The 20,694-nt window shown below is 40.5% G+C and overlaps 2 protein-coding genes across 3 annotated transcripts in view; one reads left to right on the top strand and one right to left on the bottom strand.

The window, feature by feature from the left end:
- Positions 1-14,650, top strand: part of LOC109480010 (E3 ubiquitin-protein ligase MIB2-like) — a 24,460-nt gene extending 9,810 nt beyond the window's left edge. Inside the window, exons 7-19 of one of the 2 annotated variants that reach the window (XM_019782137.1) lie at positions 828-932; positions 1,365-1,533; positions 2,079-2,212; positions 2,959-3,066; positions 3,340-3,380; positions 4,082-4,238; positions 7,225-7,379; positions 8,236-8,362; positions 9,146-9,355; positions 10,971-11,149; positions 12,151-12,332; positions 13,578-13,643; positions 14,330-14,650. In XM_019782137.1, the coding sequence (XP_019637696.1) occupies positions 828-932; positions 1,365-1,533; positions 2,079-2,212; positions 2,959-3,066; positions 3,340-3,380; positions 4,082-4,238; positions 7,225-7,379; positions 8,236-8,362; positions 9,146-9,355; positions 10,971-11,149; positions 12,151-12,332; positions 13,578-13,643; positions 14,330-14,565 (1,869 nt within the window). In that variant the 3' untranslated portion in view covers positions 14,566-14,650. The remainder of the gene's footprint in view (positions 1-827; positions 933-1,364; positions 1,534-2,078; positions 2,213-2,958; positions 3,067-3,339; positions 3,381-4,081; positions 4,239-7,224; positions 7,380-8,235; positions 8,363-9,145; positions 9,356-10,970; positions 11,150-12,150; positions 12,333-13,577; positions 13,644-14,329) is intronic. The other variant, XM_019782135.1, reaches the window with a different exon arrangement.
- A 3,301-nt stretch (positions 14,651-17,951) lies between these two features.
- LOC109479704 (histamine N-methyltransferase-like) lies at positions 17,952-20,228 on the bottom strand. The gene is made up of 4 exons (XM_019781695.1): positions 20,039-20,228; positions 19,410-19,510; positions 18,891-19,104; positions 17,952-18,199 (listed from the first exon to the last, which is right to left on the bottom strand). Exons 1-4 carry the CDS (start codon positions 20,226-20,228, stop codon positions 17,952-17,954), a joined length of 753 nt encoding a protein of 250 aa, XP_019637254.1.
- Positions 20,229-20,694: the final 466 nt, after the last annotated feature.

Raw genomic sequence — 20,694 nt, 5'->3', positions numbered from 1 at the left:
AAACCCCTAAAAAAAGTAGAAATTTGCCCACAAGACGGACGGCCGACGTGGGGAGGGCGCCTAGCGCCTGAGCAGCATGACCCGTAAAAAGTCAAAGGTCATAGGGCACCCATATTGCGCAATCACCGTAAAAGCGCCGATTTAGCTAATTTTAGGGCGTTTAAAATTGATACAATCACATTATCGATTTTTAAAAAAACAATGAGATGGAAACCAATCAAAATTTTATGCTGAATAATATTTTTTTCTTCAAAAGTTTTTTTCTTCAAAAGTTTTTTTCTTCAGAAGTTTTTCTTCTTCAGAATCCAGACTTTGACCAGACTAGACAATGTACCATACCAAATAATTATTATGTTGAAATGGATTTTGTTGTACATATACTCATTAAACCCCTATATTTGTACTTAATTGGGCTTGATTTTCTATCTCTTAAGTTAGTCAGATTTTCAACTCAAGTTGCAGGAGAAGGCTTAGCAAAGTGCATTTCAGAAGTGTAAAATGCAATAGCTTCTCGTACGGATTTTGTATTTCCCCAAAACAAGTACAATATATATATACTCATTAATTAAAGTGATATATACTCACTAATTAAATGTAACAGTGAAAGATTTGCCCATATATTGGTATTGAAATAAAGAGCACATTTTAGTATCATGGACACACAGTTTACCTGTCAATTTGGTCATTTTCCGGGGGGTACGTTTATTCCGGAGGGTATGTTTATTAGACTTTGAAGATTTGTCCGGGGGGTATGTTTATTCCGGGGGGTATGTTTATTAGGGACATGAGAGTATCTTTGGTGAGGCCTCTTATGGCATTTTTTGCAGGTGGACATGTTTTCAGTTGGTGATACAGTCAGGATTTCAGACAAGATGGAGGAAGTGAAGAGACTACAGGCTGGACATGGGGAGTGGACTGATGCCATGAGATCAGTATGTCACATATATTGTATTTTGTTTCTAATGTCACGCACTTGGCCCATACCAGTAGAAAGCTTTAAAATAACCTAAGTCACATACATAGTCACAGTACTACAAGTATTGAACTTGTACTACAAGTAATGATAGAAATAAAAGGCAAAACTATTGCAGATAATCAAAAGAAATTTCACCTGAAGGAAGAGTTACAGTTGCATTTTCTGATATGGTACATACTGCTTTCTCTGTTCAGCACTCAGCATTTGAGAAAGAGTATGGGAGTTAAACACACACACACCAATATTTGTGGACTAGTACCCTGCAGTTGTAATTGCACAACAGGATGGCCCAAGAGCTACAGAAAGTGAGATGGGCATTGCCATGTGCAACATGCATGGTTGCAGGAAGGACTTTTACTAACTTTTGTAACATTTTGCATTTTTGCAGACCCTTGGCCAGCTGGGTACTGTACAGAAGGTGTACCATGATGGGGACCTGAGAGTGCTGGTGAATGGTCAGACTTGGACACTCAACCCCGCCAACATCACCATGGTACCACGATCTACCATCGACTCCAACAACACCATGGCTCCAGACAGGGAGCGCAGACAGAGCAGTAAGTACCAAGGGAGAGGTTAAGACTTAAAGATTTGTTGTAAAAACTAGCCTGTGTTACATAATCTCTCATTGTTAGGGGCCACCTTCTCCTCCTTTTTTCTAGGGGCCTAACCAGTGGAAAGTATGAAAGTAGAACTGTGATGTAGTCTGGTTATTGAAAGGACTATTTTTGATGGGATTTTTGCTTCCCTGATTTTGGGCAGACATTGGAATTCAGACCTGCTTCTAACATAAGTTGATGTGCATCTTCATGTCGACAGAACATACTACACCTGTGCCAAACCCATAATGTGTTAAGCACTTTGGTAGATGTCTCATTTAAGGTCATATATTCGTGTTTTCCTTCTATAGTTTACAAATGTTGTTTTGGAAAAGATATCGCTTGCAACAGGCAAAATTCTAATGCAACATTGACCAACGAAAACCATGAAACAATCTAGTTTTGCACCGGCACAGTACATTCTGCCGACATGCTATGTACATCAAGCATTACCAGACAAGTAAAAAAAATGACAATTGTGTTTTTGTTTTGTGTACATATAGACACTGTCCTGTCACTGCTGGAACAGATACGAGCCATCCAGGTGGACAACAACACTCCTGACAAACTGGTCAGCGAGGCAGCACAGGGGCATCTTGGGAAGGTTCACGAGCTGGTCACCAAACACCCTGACAGGGTAGGTGTTTTTAAGAATTGTTCAATTCTTTGACAAAAATGTATTTAAAACCAATACATCTTCTCTGGGTAGTGCTGCATACCAGTTCACTGGACTTGGATCCGGACTTGTAAGAATGTTTAGGTTCAAGTCCAAAAAAACCTAAAGTCAAGAACCGAGTCCGGACTCATTACCATAAAAGACTATTTCACATACCCCTTTTCTTTCCAAACCACCTAAAAGTTATTAATTAGTAAAACCTGTAGATTGCAAAATCTTTGCTGCAAAATGAAGAAAACATTGCCATCGGGCATCGTCAAGTACCGGCCTCCATGTTATGTGGCCAAATTTTCACCCAGACAACATTGCAAGGTTGGAAACATGCAATTTTTAAAAATTTGTATATGCCATGGGTTTAGGTCCGGACTTACAAGTCCAGAACTGAACCTAAACCTCTGGACTTGAATCCGGACCTGAACCTAAATGTGGGTTTAGGTATGCAGCACTATCCCTGGGTATCATACTTCACAAATCCAATAAAATAAAGAAGCACTTGTGGAAGTGACAAATACTCCAAGCAAGGTACATGTAAGATAAGATTTATTTTGATCTACATGTAGGAAATGTCTTGTGCCTTTTGTATTGTAAAGTTTTGTCAGAATATAGATAGAGAATAATAATTGAAATGTTGAAGACTTTGAGACAAATATTGTTGTGTTCTTTTTTCTGGATCAAACACTGTACCGTAATTACATGTTCTGCTACAGGTAGACACCAAGAGTTCTGGGAAGACTGCACTTCAGGTTTCCTGCCATCAAGGTTATCTGGACATGGTGAAGGTCCTAATCTTAGCTGGAGCTAGTCTGGAAGTCAAGGTCAGATCAGCAGAGGGATTTTACTTAATATTTCTTGGGCCATTCTCCTTGTTTCTTAGATGAACAACCCAATTGCAAGATGACTTCAGAGCTACGTGTCGGGATCTATGCTGATGACAAATGCCTTCAGTTTTTTCGTATTTAAAGATAGAGTTTTAGTTGAAGTTATTGTTTTGAAGTTGTTTTGAATGTAGGATCATGTGCATATTGTTTGCAACCTATCACATGGTGATGTGGTGTCAGGGGATTCAGCTATGTCTTGTTTTTGAATAGGATGATGATGGTGACACAGCCTTGCACTATTCTGCATTTGGGTGAGTTGAAGTGACTTCTTTCACACTTGTACATCTAATAGTTTGTGATCTGTGGTGGCTATATTTACTTGTAGCAGCCATGTCAAATTTTGCTATTCAAGCACACTGTCTATACAAAATTTGTATGATTTTATTATTATGTCTACCTTTGCAAAAAGAAAACACACTGTTTTTGCTCTGTTTCTTCTTCAAACAAAAAAACCTGAACCATGGTAACTACATGTAGTAGACAGCTGTTTGGTTACATTATGTAGCAAGTTTTTGAGGGGCTGGTCACCATTTGTCGAAGTAGGAATGACAGAAAGGGTAGTTTGTCACTAGACCATATAATAAAGGTAAACATAATGTATTTGCTTTGCAAATGTTGCCTTTCTAATTAGGTTTATGATAAGAAAGGTGTGTGTCATTTTTGGCGACGTCTCAGGGAGGAGCCTAATGGTACAGTATTGTGTGCAGTTTGCAAGAATTCTAGGAATGGTACAGGCATTTTGTCCACAGGAATGGAATGTCCACAGGCATGTCTCTGGCCCACATCTATGCCCACATTCCTGGCAACCCTTGGGAAGACCTCTCTTCCTCACATACATGAAATGATGGCACTACCATGCAAATAATAACCCTAACAGCAACCACCGTCGCCATTTCAATGTATTTTTTCATTGCCAGTCTTGTTGAACTTGTTTTGTTCCGTTCCCATATAGAAACCAACCAGAGATAGCAGAGCTGCTGCTGACCAAGGGTGCCAGCGTGAACGCCACCAACAACAGCGGCTGTGGAGCGCTGCACGTGGCTGTCAACAAGAGCCATGTTCGCTGTGTCAGGGTGCTGCTCAACCACAACTGTAACATCAACACACAGGTACAACACTATTACATCTGGCCAGAACATACTGCACCTGCGTGGAACTCTGGGTTTTCTATTTTGCTCTTGCAGACAATATCTTTTCAAACACAACATTTGAAAACTATAGATGGGATGTCACCCTTAAATACACGAGCAACACTTTAAACGAGACATTCTGACAAAGTGCTATGCACAATACGTCGATGAAGGTTAGACATCCAGGTAATACGATATGCCAAAAAACAGTTACTCAAGCAACTGGATATGATTTTGAAAACGTCAGACGTTTCAGCTAGTATCCACTAGCTTTCGTCAGTGACTGAGAGACCAGAGGGGAAAGCAGGTTTATATACACAACCTGTTGATTGATATGCAAATAAAGTGAAGACAAATTTTTGGAAGTCGAAAAAGGAACAAAAGTCAGACAAGTCAAGACAAGATGATGCAAATTAGTCTGAAAGCTCCTGTATTACAGGACAGGAGCTTAAGTGTTGTCTGTCCTCGGGGCTGGGAGTGCCAAATCCCAAGTGCCGGAAAGATCGACCCGTAGCCCCCCTTCCCTGTTGAGGGTGGGGTTGTACATTCTTTCATATATTGCCTCTTTAACACCCCGTTCCCACCAGCGTGTTTCGCGGTCTAAGACATCCGTGGACTCGAGTTTGAAAGAGTGACCCTGGTTGTGTTGTAGGTGGTGGAAAATAGCTGAGGAGTAGCCGTTGGCACTAGGTCGGCAATTGTTCTTTGTACCTTACTTTAAGCGGTCGACTTGTCTCTCCGATGTAGGTGTTGTTACAATTGGGCTCCTCACATTTGAGTCTGTAAATAACATTCGCCTTGGTACCCTTGTGAGGTCGGTCCTTAGGGTGTACCAGTCTTTGTCTGAGGGTTGAGTGAGGTTTGAAGTTAGTGGCTACGTTGAAGTTTTGGAAGATCCGTCGGAGTTTCTCAGATACTCCTTGGACACACGGAATAGTGATGCTGGCCTTGTTTTGTTGGTCAATGGTTTGAACTTCTGGTTTTTCTTAGACTGATCTGAAGGTTTGAGCGCTTTGTTGAAAGTCCAGTTTTGGTAGCCACATTTAGCCAGGGCACCTCGGAGGTGTCTTTGTTCGTCCGTTTTGGCTTGGTCTGAAGTGACAATGTTGTCTGCATCTGCATCTGCAGAAATCAAAGACATTCATGTAGAGGATGATGAAACCATCACTTCGTATGACGTGTGCTCACTTTTCACCTCCATACCACCCAAGGAAGCAGTGTCAGTAGTCAAGGAAGCCTTGGAAGCCGATGATACACTTGCAGATAGAACCAACCTATCCGTTGACCAAGTTTGTGAGCTACTAGAACTCTGCTTAGGATGCACATACTTTACCTACAAAGGACAGTTCTACCAACAAATGCACGGCTGTGCTATGGGATCACCAGTCTCACCAATTGTTGTAAACCTGTACATGGAGAAGTTTGAAAACAAAGCCCTCAGCACTTTCAATGACACTCCCCCGGCCAACTGGTTTCGATATGTAGATGACACTTGGTGCAGATTGAAAAAGAGGGTAGCTGCTGACTTCTTTGACCACATCAACCAGATAGATGACAACATCAAGTTCACACAGGAGCCAAGCCATGACAACATGCTCCCTTTCCTAGACACCAAAACTATCGTAGAGGAAGATGGTAACCTTCGTTTCGAAGTGTACAGGAAACCAACCCACACTGATCAGTACCTGGCTTTGATTCCCACCACCCTTTGGAACACAAACTAGCAGTGATCAAAACTCTCTTCCATCGTGCAGACAACATTGTCACTTCAGACCAAGCCAAAACGGGCGAACAAAGACACCTCCGAGGTGCCCTGGCTAAATGTGGCTACCAAAACTGGACTTTCAACAAAGCGCTCAAACCTTCAGATCAGTCTAAGAAAAACCAGAAGTTCAAACCATTGACCAACAAAAACAAGGCCAGCATCACTATTCCGTATGTCCAAGGAGTATCTGAGAAACTCCGACGGATCTTCCAAAACTTCAACATAGCCACTAACTTCAAACCTCACTCAACCCTCAGACAAAGACTGGTACACCCTAAGGACCGACTTCACAAGGGTACCAAGGCGAATGTTATTTACAGACTCAAATGTGAGGAGCCCAATTGTAACAACACCTACATCGGAGAGACAAGTCGACCGCTTAAAGTAAGGTACAAAGAACATTGCCGACCTAGTGCCAACGGCTACTCCTCAGCTATTTTCCACCACCTACAACACAACCAGGGTCACTCTTTCAAACTCGAGTCCACGGATGTATTAGACCGCGAAACACGCTGGTGGGAACGGGGTGTTAAAGAGGCAATATATGAAAGAATGTACAACCCCACCCTCAACAGGGAAGGGGGGCTACGGGTCGATCTTTCCGGCACTTGGGATTTGGCACTCCCAGCCCCGAGGACAGACAACACTTAAGCTCCTGTCCTGTAATACAGGAGCTTTCAGACTAATTTGCATCATCTTGTCTTGACTTGTCTGACTTTTGTTCCTTTTTCGACTTCCAAAAATTTGTCTTCACTTTATTTGCATATCAATCAACAGGTTGTGTATATAAACCTGCTTTCCCCTCTGGTCTCTCAGTCACTGACGAAAGCTAGTGGATACTAGCTGAAACGTCTGACGTTTTCAAAATCATATCCAGTTGCTTAAGTAACTGTTTTTTGCTATGCACAATACAGTACAGGTTTTGTTAAGCCACAGTACGTTCTGCCAACGTGCTTACAACACTGTTTCACTTTGTCTTTGTGTACCGTGAAAAAATAAGAAATTACAGTAACAATTTAATTACTCCGTGGGATGTGGAAGAAAAAGGGCAGCAGAACATGTCTAAGGTTGTTTCTGTTTGTAAATACATGTACAAGTCAAAAGTGCATGGATTCTATGTTCCAAAAGTTGAACAGGCATTAATTGAAGTTGTAGTACATTGTAGGCCCTAGACGAGTTATTGAAATTTTCTGTCTCCAGGACTCCTATGGAGACACAGCGCTGCATGATGCCATCGCCAAGGACAACAGGGACATTTTGGACATGCTGCTGGCAGTCCCGACCCTTGACCTTCAGCTGAGGAACAACCGTGGGTTCAACCCACTTCACCATGCCTCTCTGAAGGGCAACAAGTAGTGAGTACAGTTCTTCAACACACTGGTTAGGCCACACCAATTTAATTTCTTGGTTAACGGATTTTTCTAGAAAAATAATGGAGCGGGCGGGCAAAAAAAATAAATAAATAAAAACAGGCCTAGTCATCCTATTATGGCCCAAAATGGTACGATAGAAGCTATGAAGTCAACACACCAGGCTGGTTCAAAATGTAAACAATGAATTTTGAACTTTTGATAATACCATTGCATTTAAAGATGGAATAACTGTAACAACTAGGAAGAAAAGGACTGTTTTCAACTGTTCAGGGCAAATATGAGCATTTTGCAGTTGATTCTGAATTTTTATTTTTATTTGCAAATCAGAAAAAAATGAAGTGGGCGAATCCATTAACCAAGGAATTAAATTGGTGTGGCCTTATCCCTAAAAAAAGTTCTTTGAGACAGATGGCTAGCAATATACTTTGTACAACCATGCTTGTGTTTTACCACATATTGAAGTCTCTTTAAATTCTCTTCAAAAGAACTTAAATTCAATTTGATAGAATATATCACAATCATCGAAAAACTATGAAAGAAATTGTACTTCAGAAAACATATACATGGCTGTTCATGCATAAACTTGCTTACCGAAAATTAAATTACAGTAAAGTATACACCCCTGCTGGTTGGAAACAAGTTTGCCTGTTTGAAACTTTAAAAAGTCAAATAAAAGTACTCATAAAATAATACTGTGCCCCCCTCCTAAGCATAAGGGCAGAACAGTTAAAAAAAGTGCATACTTGAGTCAGGAATTTTCAGTAGTAAGACTAAGCTAAGTTGTACGTGTACCTAACCTCACCACTTGTTGCAATTGGGTGTGTATCTCTGTCCACAGTGCTGCAGAAAAGATCCTGTCCATCTGTCCCCAGCTGGTGGATGAGAGGAAAGATGACGGGTACTCAGCACTGCACCTGGCTGCTCTTAACGGTCACAGGGAGGTGGCAGATGTCTTAATCACACAGGTGGGGGACTTTTTTACTTCTTACAAAAGATTTAGTTATGAGGAATTTTCCACATTTTGTGGAAGGATTGCTATAAAAGGTGACTATCGCCTCTTCAAGATGTCAAACCTGAGACCAGACTGTAAGGTTTGAACCACTCAAACTGGGAAAGAGAGATTGAGCTCATGATACAATTAAGATCTAAGTCCAGTCTTATTAGAGGGCCTGCAAGCCCTTTTTCGTAAGGCGTAATCAGGCCGTTTTAGACTTCGTAATTCTCAGGCAGCCTCCGCAAAAATCAACGTAATTCGTAATTGGACATTAGCCGCTAATCGTAAAGTCGTAATCAGCTCTGAGACTTTAACGTAATTTGTAATAGGCAGCGAAAATTTTGCGTAATTCGTAATCACTACCCCCCCTTGCAGGCCCTCTTATTACTAGCATTAGTCCAATTGAAGGCACCAAGGTGACCAATTATTTGAGTCACACATCATCACACACCACCCAACCAGCTATTCCCATCTTTGCCCCCGACCAGCTTTTTATGTTTACCTGTTTCCTTTTCTTCTCCAAACCAATAAGGTCAATGACCTGAACCAGACGTCTGTCACCATGGTAACTAGTGTTGGGTTACATCATGTTGCAATTCTATAGCAGGAGGGATTTAGACTCCTGTCTGACCATTATATAGTATATGAATGTGTTTGAGCAAGAATTCACAGGTATGCAAAGGTAAACATAATGCATTTGCTAAAATGTTACTTTTTTCTAATTTTGGAGCATTTCTTGTTTCCCTCTTTTCAGGGCCACTGTGAGGTGAACATCCTGAACAACCGTCACCAGACGCCGCTGCTGCTGGCCGTGAGTCAGGGCCACACCGCCGTCATCGAGCTGCTGGTCTCACGCAGCGCTAACGTCAACATGGAGGACGAGGAGGGCGACACGTGTCTGCACCTCGCGCTCATGAGGCAGTCCGACAACACCAACCTCGCCAACTCACCACAAGTCGCTAGTGTGAGCACCCGCCGCTTTGCTTCTCTGTGTCCTACTTTGCTTTGAATTCTTTTTTCTTCTGCCATGCCCGTAGCCAGGATTTTTAATGGGGGGTTCTTTCCACTGCTTGAGGGAACAGCAAGTGCTGTTAGCGCGAGGCGAGCGCCAAAGGCACGAGATTCCTAGGGGGGTCCAGGGGCATGCTTCCCCGGGAAATTTTGAAAAATGAACCTTCTGAAATGGCATATCCTGCATTTTTTAGAGGATTTCAAAGAAAAAATCAGAGATAACTTTTTTCAATGACAATGTGAGCAGTTTTCCTACGAATCCAGCCTCGCTGGTGACACGAATCAGTCCATCTTTTAAAGAAAAATCTTGGAGCTTTAGATAAAAAGTGGACCTTTGGGCCTTGTGGGGGGGGTTCGTCCTGTCCCCTGGCTACGGGCATGGGGATGGGAGGTTAACACGCTAGGTCTCTTATGTATCCACACTTTTTCACTGTGTGTTACCCCTGACAGTGTCTCAATAGTGAAGTATTTTGCTTCAGAGATGAAAACATATCCAGCTCATTTGGAAACAATGCTTGTACCTAATCATGTTGAAATGAAATTTGAATGTTAGAGTTTACAATTGAACCATAGAAAAGTACCCTTAAACAGCTTAATGTTTGTGTTATTTATTTCGTGACATGTTTGTATTTAAACTTCAATCTAGTACATTTTTCCTCCATTTTGTAGTTTCTTTTTCCTATGCCATCTTCATATGTGATGTCTCTCTTTTTCTTCCACCATCTCCAAGTGTAATGTCTCTTCTCTCCACTGTTGCCTTCCTTATCCAGACCTATTCCCTTCCATCCAAGAAGCTCTTAGCGTACCTCCCCTTCCAGGAGCCCCTGAGTGGTATGGCCCAGTATATCTGGGACTCTGTGGTCAAACAGCTAGCCAACATGAACAAACAGGTGTCCACCGTGTTTTCCTCTCTCGCCATGCATCCTGTTTACTCCTGCTGTATTCCATGGCCCGTTGTTCTGCGTTAGTTGTTTGTTTGCCTGTTTATTTTGGGTCTGTATAATTGCTGGCTGTTTGCGGTTATTCTTCTTGGGTGCAGAGCTTTTCTACTACTACATAACTCTACTACAGTGGCAGAATTGCAAGCCAAAAAATTAATGCATAAAAGTCATGACATTGAGGAGAATGCGTAATTACTAAATTAGTCATCTGTTGAAATGGCCCATCTCCATTACACTGCACTTTTGCAAGCACCTGGCATCAACTGGTTATGTTGCATCACCTAACTTTTCCTATATATCCCCTGCATCTCTAGCTCATACTGCTATGATCGCATATGCAAAAGTTGGGAACACCAACCTCTACTGTTAACCCTGTTTGGCATTTTTACCGCTAACAATTGTTCTTGATTTGTTCCTATCTCTGTTACTATTCACCACTACTATTACTTATCAGTCGTTCAGTATGCAATGGCCTTTTATTTAGAAAAAAATATCCTGCACTTCCACAAACAGGCAAATTAAAAAAAAAAATTATATGTATCAAGTGACAGAAGTTGCATCTAGAACTAGACAGATCTTTTGAAAACGTCACCATACTTAACCGTACAAAATGTTGTTCTGGCACAGATCCACTCGTCTATGGGTATTGGGGACGCCGGAGGGAATGCAGGAGCTGCCATTGCGTGTTTCCTGGTGCAGGAGGGAGCCAACCTGAATGCTGCCAACCAGCGAGGCCAGACACCCATGGACCTGGTCACTGACCCAAGGGTTAAAGAACTTATCCAACAGTTTGCCAGTGCCAGGAGGTAGGGATGTCATACATCTTTTATGTCCATTGGCAGGGCTCGAAATACCAGATCTGCATATTCACCTTTGTGTAGGTAAAAAGTGGAGCTGTGTACAGGTATTTCTGATCTTGGAAGTTCATCTGTGTTGGTAGAAGTCATTATGAAGCAAGTTTAAACTGTAATTTCCAACACAACAAAATGGACTCACCCAAATTTCGACTGTACAACTCCAGTCTTTGTCAAGGAATGAACAAGGTATTTCTGATGTCTACCTGCACCTAACATGCGCTGGTCCATGTACTGGGTTTATATACATGTAGGTGTACATGTGTGGATTTTTATTTGCTGCCCTGGCTGTTACCACCTATGAGTATGAAGCATAAAAGAAATAATGGCAATGGTTTCTGCTTGTTTTTTAGTATGACCCATACTTCCTAAATCCTTAGTGGTACAGGTAGAACTTGTCTGGTGCAGATATTTTTCAATGATGCGTACACCAGTGTATAATGTATATAGTTGCAGAAAAAAAGGATTTCAAGTCCTGACTGAGTAAATTCAGGAATACTTCTGATTGTATCATTGATTAAAATGAACTCTTTGACGTAGCCTCCAAATTCTACCCAAACTTTCACACATATACAAATGAAAACTACTCTCCTCTTAACATCCAAAAACCCACAAATTACAGAAAAAGTGGGATCCTTTGTCTTCCTCTGTCTTCAAAAAAGAAGTCAAACCCAGTAGTTTTTACTAGTATTTTCTTAGTAGTTAATAGTAGTTCCATGTGTACTAATTATCTGTTTTTATACCAAATGTTTCTTCTGTTCATCAGGAAGATGGCAGACGGTCATCGAAATCTCAGCTCTTGTGGAACAAGTGGATGTGAATAAAGAACTTTGCTAAAGAACTTTGCTATTCTGTAGTGTCCTAGAATAGACACGGTAGAATCTGCATGGTTTAGACAGGTACATACCAAGTAAATTTTTGATAGATTTTTGATGAATTATGTACATTTATAGGGACATGGAAGCCCAAAGCTCACGTAGCCAGGCTGATGGAATCAGACCAGGTCCGTCAAACCCAGGCCAGCGAGAGTGTGGTCCTCTAGACGTGGAGGTGGACTGTACAGAGTGTATAGTGTGTGATGACAACATGGCCAACGTCAAGTTTGAGCCATGTAACCACACCATTGCCTGTGTAGGTAAGGGAACGTTAAATCTTGCCGGTGTAGAGCAAGCTGGTGAAGTGTAGACATCCAGGTAACCGATAGTCATTAAAGAATAATGAAATTAAATGAAATACCTTTATTGTACATTCATGGTACAGGTCAAGATATAACAAACGTATATATAAAATTGGAGACAAGAGATGCACTACTTACATACATAAGGCCACAGCAAGTAATTTTTATGGATGACATCAGCGCGCGCATTAATTTTCGACTGATGTTGGAAAAAAAAACAAAGAAATTTTGTTGCCTTCTGACTGTGTTCAATATGCCGAAAAAGGGCAAAGATGTCTGTTGCCATGACGGAAGGTGGATGGCAGATAATGAAGATATGAAGACAGGAGACAAGCAGAGGCTCTGATTTAATGTTTTGTTTCTTACTTTGATGCAGTGACATGTGATGTTGGCTGTGTATATGTGATGTTCCCACTGAATCAAAACCATTTGTACAATGATTGAGTCAAAATATAACAATGTAGGAACCTTGTTTTTTTCGGCCCGCCTTGTTTTTTTTTCGCCCGCTCGCATTAGATTTGGAGTCTGCGGAGGATGTCATCCATAAAATTTACCTGCTGTGGCCTAAGGAACACACAAGGGCACTATATATACTAGGCTAATGCAAAGTGTTCTAGTCACTGAGCTAATAGAGGTCAACTTCTCACTTTTTTGTACAGTGGAAAATGTGGGAGCAGATCATGTTTGTTATACAGGGTTTGTCTAGACGAATCAAAAATATAAATTTATTATTTGCACTTAGGTGTTCAAAGTATGGGAACTTCTCTTTGATATGATTAAAAAGGACTAATAATGAAACTACAACTGAATAAAGATTGGCATGTATATGCTGTGAGCATCACTTTTGAATAGACTTGAAGTAAACTAATGCTAATAAGACTGGACTTAGATATACACTGCTTATAATTGTAATGTATCATGACTCTTTCTAATGGAGAAGAGATATTTTGTAACATGATATTTGGGGTTACATACAGTAAAGCATTGCATCACTTCTTGTTTCATTCAGCAAGTCTTTCCCTCTCTTGACATCTGCTTGGTTTTAATTCGTATCCAACTCCCAACGATGGATTGTGATACTCAGCAGGGTCTACTCAGTGAAAAAATTATCATCACCATCTACGTTTTTTTTTCAACTTTGGTATTTTATGACATTCATCACAGACCTTACATAATAAATGATTGTATGTTTGTCCTGTCCAGAGTGCTCGACCAGGATGAAAAAGTGCATCAAGTGCCAACAACCCATTACCAGGAAAGTCAAAATAGGTAGGAGCTCGAACATTCATACACAAATATTGTACACTAGCTCAATAGTTTTAGGAGAAAATAACCGAACATATTGTGTGTTTCTAGAGAGAAAGATAACTTTACATGTATACCCTATCTATGTAACAGACATCATTTAACATGAAATATCATGCTGGATATTTGAATATTTCCACAATTTTAGATAGATGTATATTCATTATTACAGAATTTAACATCTATGTATACATAGACTACTCTGAAGTGTGACATCAACCCTGGGTCAAAGGTATCTGGTAGATGATGTCGGCCCCCATCGCGGTTCGATGAAGGGGTTGTGGGCCCTGATGTAAATCATTGAACCGCGACGGGGGCCGACATCGTCTACCAGATACCTTTGACCCAGTGTTGACGTCACACTTTAAAGAAGCCATGTGACAAGCTTCACTGGGTCAGTCTACTGAAGAACACCAGAGTGACTGGTCAAAAGCTCTGGGTGAATTTTTTTGTGTTGGACCAAAAGTTTTAACTTAAAACATAGACTACTCTTCTTTAGTGTAACATTCTTGCTACAATATGAACAAAAGATAATATTTTTAAAGTCTTAATGCCAGGTGGTATTCAGCAACCTTTACATGTATGAGAAGGTTATAAGCTTATTCCAAAATTTTTGAATGAACCTACATGTATATTACATCATATTGCAGATGGCCAACCAGTAGAGGTTCAGCCAACCAGAAACATCCTTCCAGAGAAGGTCGTCGAGTTGGAACGAAAAGTCCGGGAGATGGAGGAATCTGCGCTCTGCATGATCTGTCTGGAACGGAAGCGAAACGTTGCGTTCCTGTGCGGCCACGCAACATGCGAACAGTGCTCCCGCCCTCTCAAACACTGCCCCATGTGTAGGAAGACCATCACAAAGAAAATCGCCCTTTACCTATGACAGTAGCGTGCAAGAACAGTAAATACTTTACCATTTTCTAACATGACCATGTAAACTAGAAAAGGAACATTTGAAAAGCAAATGCATAATGTTTACCTTTGCATAACGTCTGCTCTGTTAATTCTTACTCAAACACATTGAAATATATGGTGACGAGTCTAAATCCCTCCTACTATAAAATTGCAACATGATGTAACCCAACACCAGTTACCATGGTAAGAGACAGTCTGGTGGACCAGGTCAGAGGTCACTGTTTGGAGAAGGAGAAGAAACTGAGCAAAAACAATATGTTTTCCTTTGGTAAACATAACTTACTGTAGAGTTTGAACCTATCAATTCTAACCATGGTGGGTAAATCATACTGGGGGGAAACAGTTTACACAAGAAAGATATGTTAACTTTGTAGAAAGATACTCCATATCATTAAGTTTTTGATCTGTTAGTTCTCTATAATACTGTGTAATCTATGTTACATGTATACAGTTTTCTTCATTACAGAGAGATTGCAATTCATGCATGGATGTTGCTTGTATGGGAATTCTAGATTCTAAAATGTGAGAAGTTTTCATCTCAGTACATTTACCATATTTATTGTCTGAAATTAGTACCCTTCTAAGAATAATTCTTTTTCAGAATAAAGGCATGGACATTGGGTTTTGGCTATACCCCTGTCCTATAGCATTGAAGCTTGCTTCAAGATCTGGAGAGGAAAAACAAGTGTGCATAGGTGCAAGTCTGACTTACAAAAAATGGCGCAAGGAAATATCTTTATTGTTTATGTCAGTATTGCTTTTTGATATTGTAGCACAGCACTGGAGGAAAACATATTTTTGAAAAATGTGGGCTTTAATTATAGGACTTGCAATACTTATGCACAATGTTTCTGATAAAACCAAATACATTGTTTCTATCATTTTAGAACAGTATCCCATCACATTGAAAACTTAAAACTGATAGATGCCGGATATTCTCATGCTTACTTATGAAAATCCCCATAATACAATAATAACAATGGAAGCAAATTCATTATGTTTTTCTTATATACTAGTACGTACATGGTTACTACTTCATTTGCATCAGTATGACATTGTGTAACCATACAATTTTACTTTTCAAAACTATATATGTGTGAATTACATCTCACTACAAAGTCAAGCTATTCTCTGAACTTTGTCATTGAAAATTTTGCAGTTTGCTACCCTTTATCAAACCCATATGATGAAACACCCCCAGAAAAGACAAAAGGCTTAAAGGGTGCCAAAAGGCAAATCGATCAACTGTGCTATAAGCAATATTACTTTGCAATAGACTCTCAGTGCAGTTACACAGAAAATGTTTTTTTATTATTAATATGTCTCATTGTCTGTAGGTCGACCATTAATTTTTTTTTGTATACAACCAAGTTCTCTATACCTGACTATATTTCAGTAGCCCCTCTGCTAGATGGTATCAGAAAGACTACAGAAATGTTCATTTCTGTTTAATATGTCTTTATTTGAATTCATGAATGATGTCATGGAAATTAGATCTGATAAACATGTTATCTTGATGCCAAAAAAAGACAGCATGAAGATATTTTTAATTAAAAAAGATGCTGCAGAACTAAGTTGACTGGACATTGTGTATATAGTTGTCTGCAAAGTACTTTATGTTATGCATAAGATTAGGCCACACCAATTTAATTTCTTGGTTAACGGATTTGCCCGCTTCATTTTTTCTGATTTGCAAATAAAAATAAAAATTCAGAATCAACTGCAAAATGCTCATATTTTGCCCTGAACAGTTGAAAACAGTCCTTCTCAACCTAGTTGTTACAGTTATTCCATCTTTCAATGCAATTGTATCATTAAAAGTTCAAAATTCATTGTTTAGATTTTGAACCAGCCTGGTGTGTTGACTTCATGGCTCCTATTGTACCATTTTGGGCCATAATAGGATGCCCAGACCTGTTTTTTTTTTTTTTTCGCCCGCCCACTCCATTATTTTTCTTTAAAAAATCCATTAACCAAGAAATTAAATTGGTGTGGCCTTAGCATTTTTTTTATACAACCAAGTTCTCTATACCTGACTATATTTCAGTAGCCCCTCTGCTAGATGGTATCAGAAAGACTACAGAAAATGTTAATTTCTGTTTATGTCTTAATTGGAATTCATGAATGATGTCATTAGATCTAGTAAACATGTTATCTTAATGCCAAAAAAAGACAGCATGAAGATATTTTTTAAATGATGCTGCAGATTGACTTAACATTGTGTATATAGTTGTGTGCAAAGTACTTTATGTTATGAATAAGATCATTATGCTTGTGAATCTGCAACTACTGTTGAGATGGAAGGTATGGAAGTGAGGATGGATACTGTATCGGTCAGTTTGTATACCCTCCTAAGTTTTTGCCCAAAAGTTAGTATTTTGTGAATTGTGAAGATTGAATAAAGTGGTCATCTGTATTAAACTATAGATTCATTGTTTTGTCATTTTTGATAATTTTGTAGCATTGGCAGACTCTGACCATACACAAGTCAAGAGGATCCATACAGCTTCCCAAGTGATGATTACTATTTTCATAATTGATTTGAAAAGTAATTGGCCAGTTACATGTATACATGTATTGTAATGATACAAAGGGTTGATGCTACATTGGACTTATCATTACATTGAATTTGTGGCTCTACATGTTTTAGCATTGCAAGGACGTTATAACTAGTTGTCTGAAGCTTCTTGATAGTTTAACAAGGTGTCATCATTAATAGTACTTTGTATGGAAGTGTATGGAAAGAGCCGGTGTGTTATGAATTTTAACCCTATCTAGACCGGGCTTTTTTGGGCTTGGTGGGACGGGGGGGGGGCTCATTCGGCCCCCCTCAGAACTCGTGAACGGTATATTGTAGGACCACCAAATTTTCAGAGGATGGTGTACTAGTAAAAATGTATCATACGTACAATTTTTATGTCGTTGTGACGTAATATGACGTCATTATGATGTCATTGATGTGATTTTATTGGCTAAAACCGTCTAGATAGGTTATTCCCTGAAAACTAAACGGTATACGACATAACTTTACCAAAAGTGTTTGTGACAGAATATTAGGGTGTACTAAGTCTTATGTTGCCCATAGCAACACCGGTGACGTCATAAAATGACGTCATGTATATATTACCTATCCGCCATCTTGGATCACCAATCTTGAATTTTTAAAAAATGTTTTTTTTTTCAGGATAAAGCCTAAAATACATTGTAAACAGACTAAAGACGTTCATATGAACCCCCCCCCCGGTCTAGATAGGTTTTAATGCAAAATCCAATGCCACCCTATAGCTACATGTCTTCACATTACAATACCAAACGCCCAATGATATTTTCTTTTTTACACGTAGACAGGTTTGTTTACTTCTGTGTACTTTTACGGGCGATGATAGCTGCGTTAGCTGTACTGAAAAGGATCTTATCATCCACGGACGACGAATTACGCAGAAAATACTCCAAGACTTTCGACCTCATCTCGGGGTGTGCGGAGACATTCGACGTTTGCGTCAAGAAGTCGAGAAGCAGTCTTCCCGCCTCCGAATGCTCCTTGAAGCACTCCGCCACGTTGACGTACTGCTCCTGCTCATCAGTGATGACGTAATTGATGCCTAGAGAGTCGAGTGAACGCCTGACGTCACCAGAATTGCGAAGTGTCGTCGTCAGACGATCGTTTCCATGTGGAAACCACTTCCATGTTTCATGGTACAGATTCCCCAAGCCTCTCTTGTCTGCAAATATAACGTTACATAATTAATGCATTTAACAAGCAGATGTAGAAAGTTTAAGCAATGATTAGTAGTGTTAGTTTGTTCACGGGACCCCCCCCCCAATTGTATCGTCATAAGTTTCAGTCTCTACCAGACTAAATGTAACAACGCTCTTTCAAAAAATAGTAAAATTAGCCAGTGAGTTTGTACACCGAAGAATTTACTAGCGCGTTTTGAAGGGGAAGTTAATCTTCCCATGGACTGACTCTCCTGGCCAATTATTCATGCCCGTAGTCCGAAGAACTCCCCACAACGCCCAAAGGTCAACGTTTTATCTTAAGGTCCTAAATTTTTCTTAAGAAGGTGGACTAATATAAAAACGTATGTCTGAGTTTTCTTTAAAATCCCCGCATAAACGCAGGAAATGCCATTTCAGAAGGTTCAATTTTCAAAAGTTTGGTCCCTCAGACAATGGAAAGAACCTCCCAATAAAAATCCTGGCTACCGGCATGTTATTTTCCCCTTTTTTAACTGAATTATACTATCCACAGGATAGGAAGGCCTCGAGGAAACCAATAAATTGTCAGCATACCCGTAAGAGCGAGGACAAACAGGTGGCCTTCCTCATCCAGTTGTTCCCACATGTTCCGCAAGGTGGCGTCGTGGTCGTCCACAAAGTACAGAGCGTGCACGGCATGGGCAAGGTCGAACTTGGTACCATCGGACTGGGAGAAGTACTCTTCCGCTGTCTGTTGGCGCCAGTCAAACTTCACTGCACCCAGGCTCGTGTCATGTTGTACCAGAGCCTACAGGATTATGTTTTATTTATTTCCTTATCAGAAAGCTCATTCCTTTTAAGAGTATTTCTGTAACCTCAAGTTAATATTACCTGTAATTCCTTCATGATACAAAAAACAAAAGTGCTTTCGGTTTCCGTTTTGGGTAGGATACTAGTAATAAGATATTCTACCTGATATTTGTAAAACTGTTGGTGACGTCTTTGAAGGGCGTGGATCAAACCAAGGCTGGCGGCAACGTTAGTGTTCTTCCAAAAAAAGCACCCAATATCCGCGGCAAGTGGAAGGCCACTTTAGCGGTGTCGCAGCCCTACCTTAAAATCCTTTAGCATTTCTCCTGACGGTTCCACGACTCTGTTGTACACGCTGCTTTGCCTTTGCAGGATCTTCCTCAAGATAGCGCTGTCCACCTCTCCTTTAAAATGATAAATCCAGAAGTATGTTCATGAGGTGCAATTTGGCTATCAAACTGACACGAAAGCATAACCTTTTTGGCGAAGGTAATTATTATCTTTACCAAAGGAAAACATATTGTTTTTGCTTTGTTTCCTCCCCCCTACTGTGCAGGCCTCCGGACGGGTGGGAGTTTTGATACTGCGTTTTGTAGAATTTTTAACGCGTTCTTTTTATTACCGCCCATCCTATAACCATACCAGACACCTGCTGTAGGGGGGGCGGCAAAAGAACGCGTTAAAAATTCTACAAAACGCAGTATCAAAACTCCCACCCGCCAGGAGGCCTGCACATGAGGCAATGTTTCCTCTTCTCCAAACCAGTCCTAGTCCCAATGACCTGAACAAGACGTATGCGTCTGTCACCATGGTAACTAGTGTGTATGTTTGAGTAGGAATTAACGCAGCAGACCATGCATATGCGAAAGTAAACATTATCAGTGCTTTTACTTTGCAAATGTTACCTTTCTAGTTCTGTATACGTTTCTCACCTGATCCACTCCCAATACTGAGTACACGGACGGCGGCCCCCTCTTGGCGCGGAGTCGGTATTGGGATGTTGTCCTCTAAAAATTCCAGGTAGGCACGGGGACGTGTCGTCTCAGTCGCAGCTAGGAACGCCTTGTAGGCGGCCTCCCATCGTACTGGGGAGTCCCTGATCAGCCTCCCGACTTGCAACATTGCCCTGGACCCAAAAGAGGCCATGCAGGCCAAGACATACTAAACGACTGGGGACGTACATAATTTTGTAAGGCCGAAAGTAAATAGATAGTTAGATGGGCAGGGTGACAAACATACCAATGCACAAAGACAAGTTTTTAAAAAAAAATCTAACTCACGTGCACCTTGAACACAACTATTTTGTGAGAGAACGCACCAACCCTCCTCGTCAACCGGGACAGACTTTGAACGCACCTTCAACGCGACTATTTTGTGAGAGGACAAACCAACCCTCTTTCAGAGACAGACTTTGAGGCTAGTACTCAATTGTATGAAATCACGCGTGTGGAAAAAAACACCAACACGTCACGAAGGCAGGCCGTGAGATGCTTATCGGTTGGGGACATGAATACTTTTGTAAGGGCGAAAGTTCACATGTAAATTGATAGTTTGGTGGGCAGGGTGACAGACATAAAAATGTACAAAG

The sequence above is a fragment of the Branchiostoma belcheri genome, unplaced genomic scaffold (genome assembly GCF_001625305.1).
Source record: "Branchiostoma belcheri isolate BF01 breed outbred unplaced genomic scaffold, Haploidv18h27 scaffold5, whole genome shotgun sequence".
Lineage (NCBI taxonomy): Eukaryota > Metazoa > Chordata > Leptocardii > Amphioxiformes > Branchiostomatidae > Branchiostoma > Branchiostoma belcheri.
Note: the sequence above shows the minus strand (reverse complement) of the source record. Positions and strands in the feature narration are given on the sequence as shown.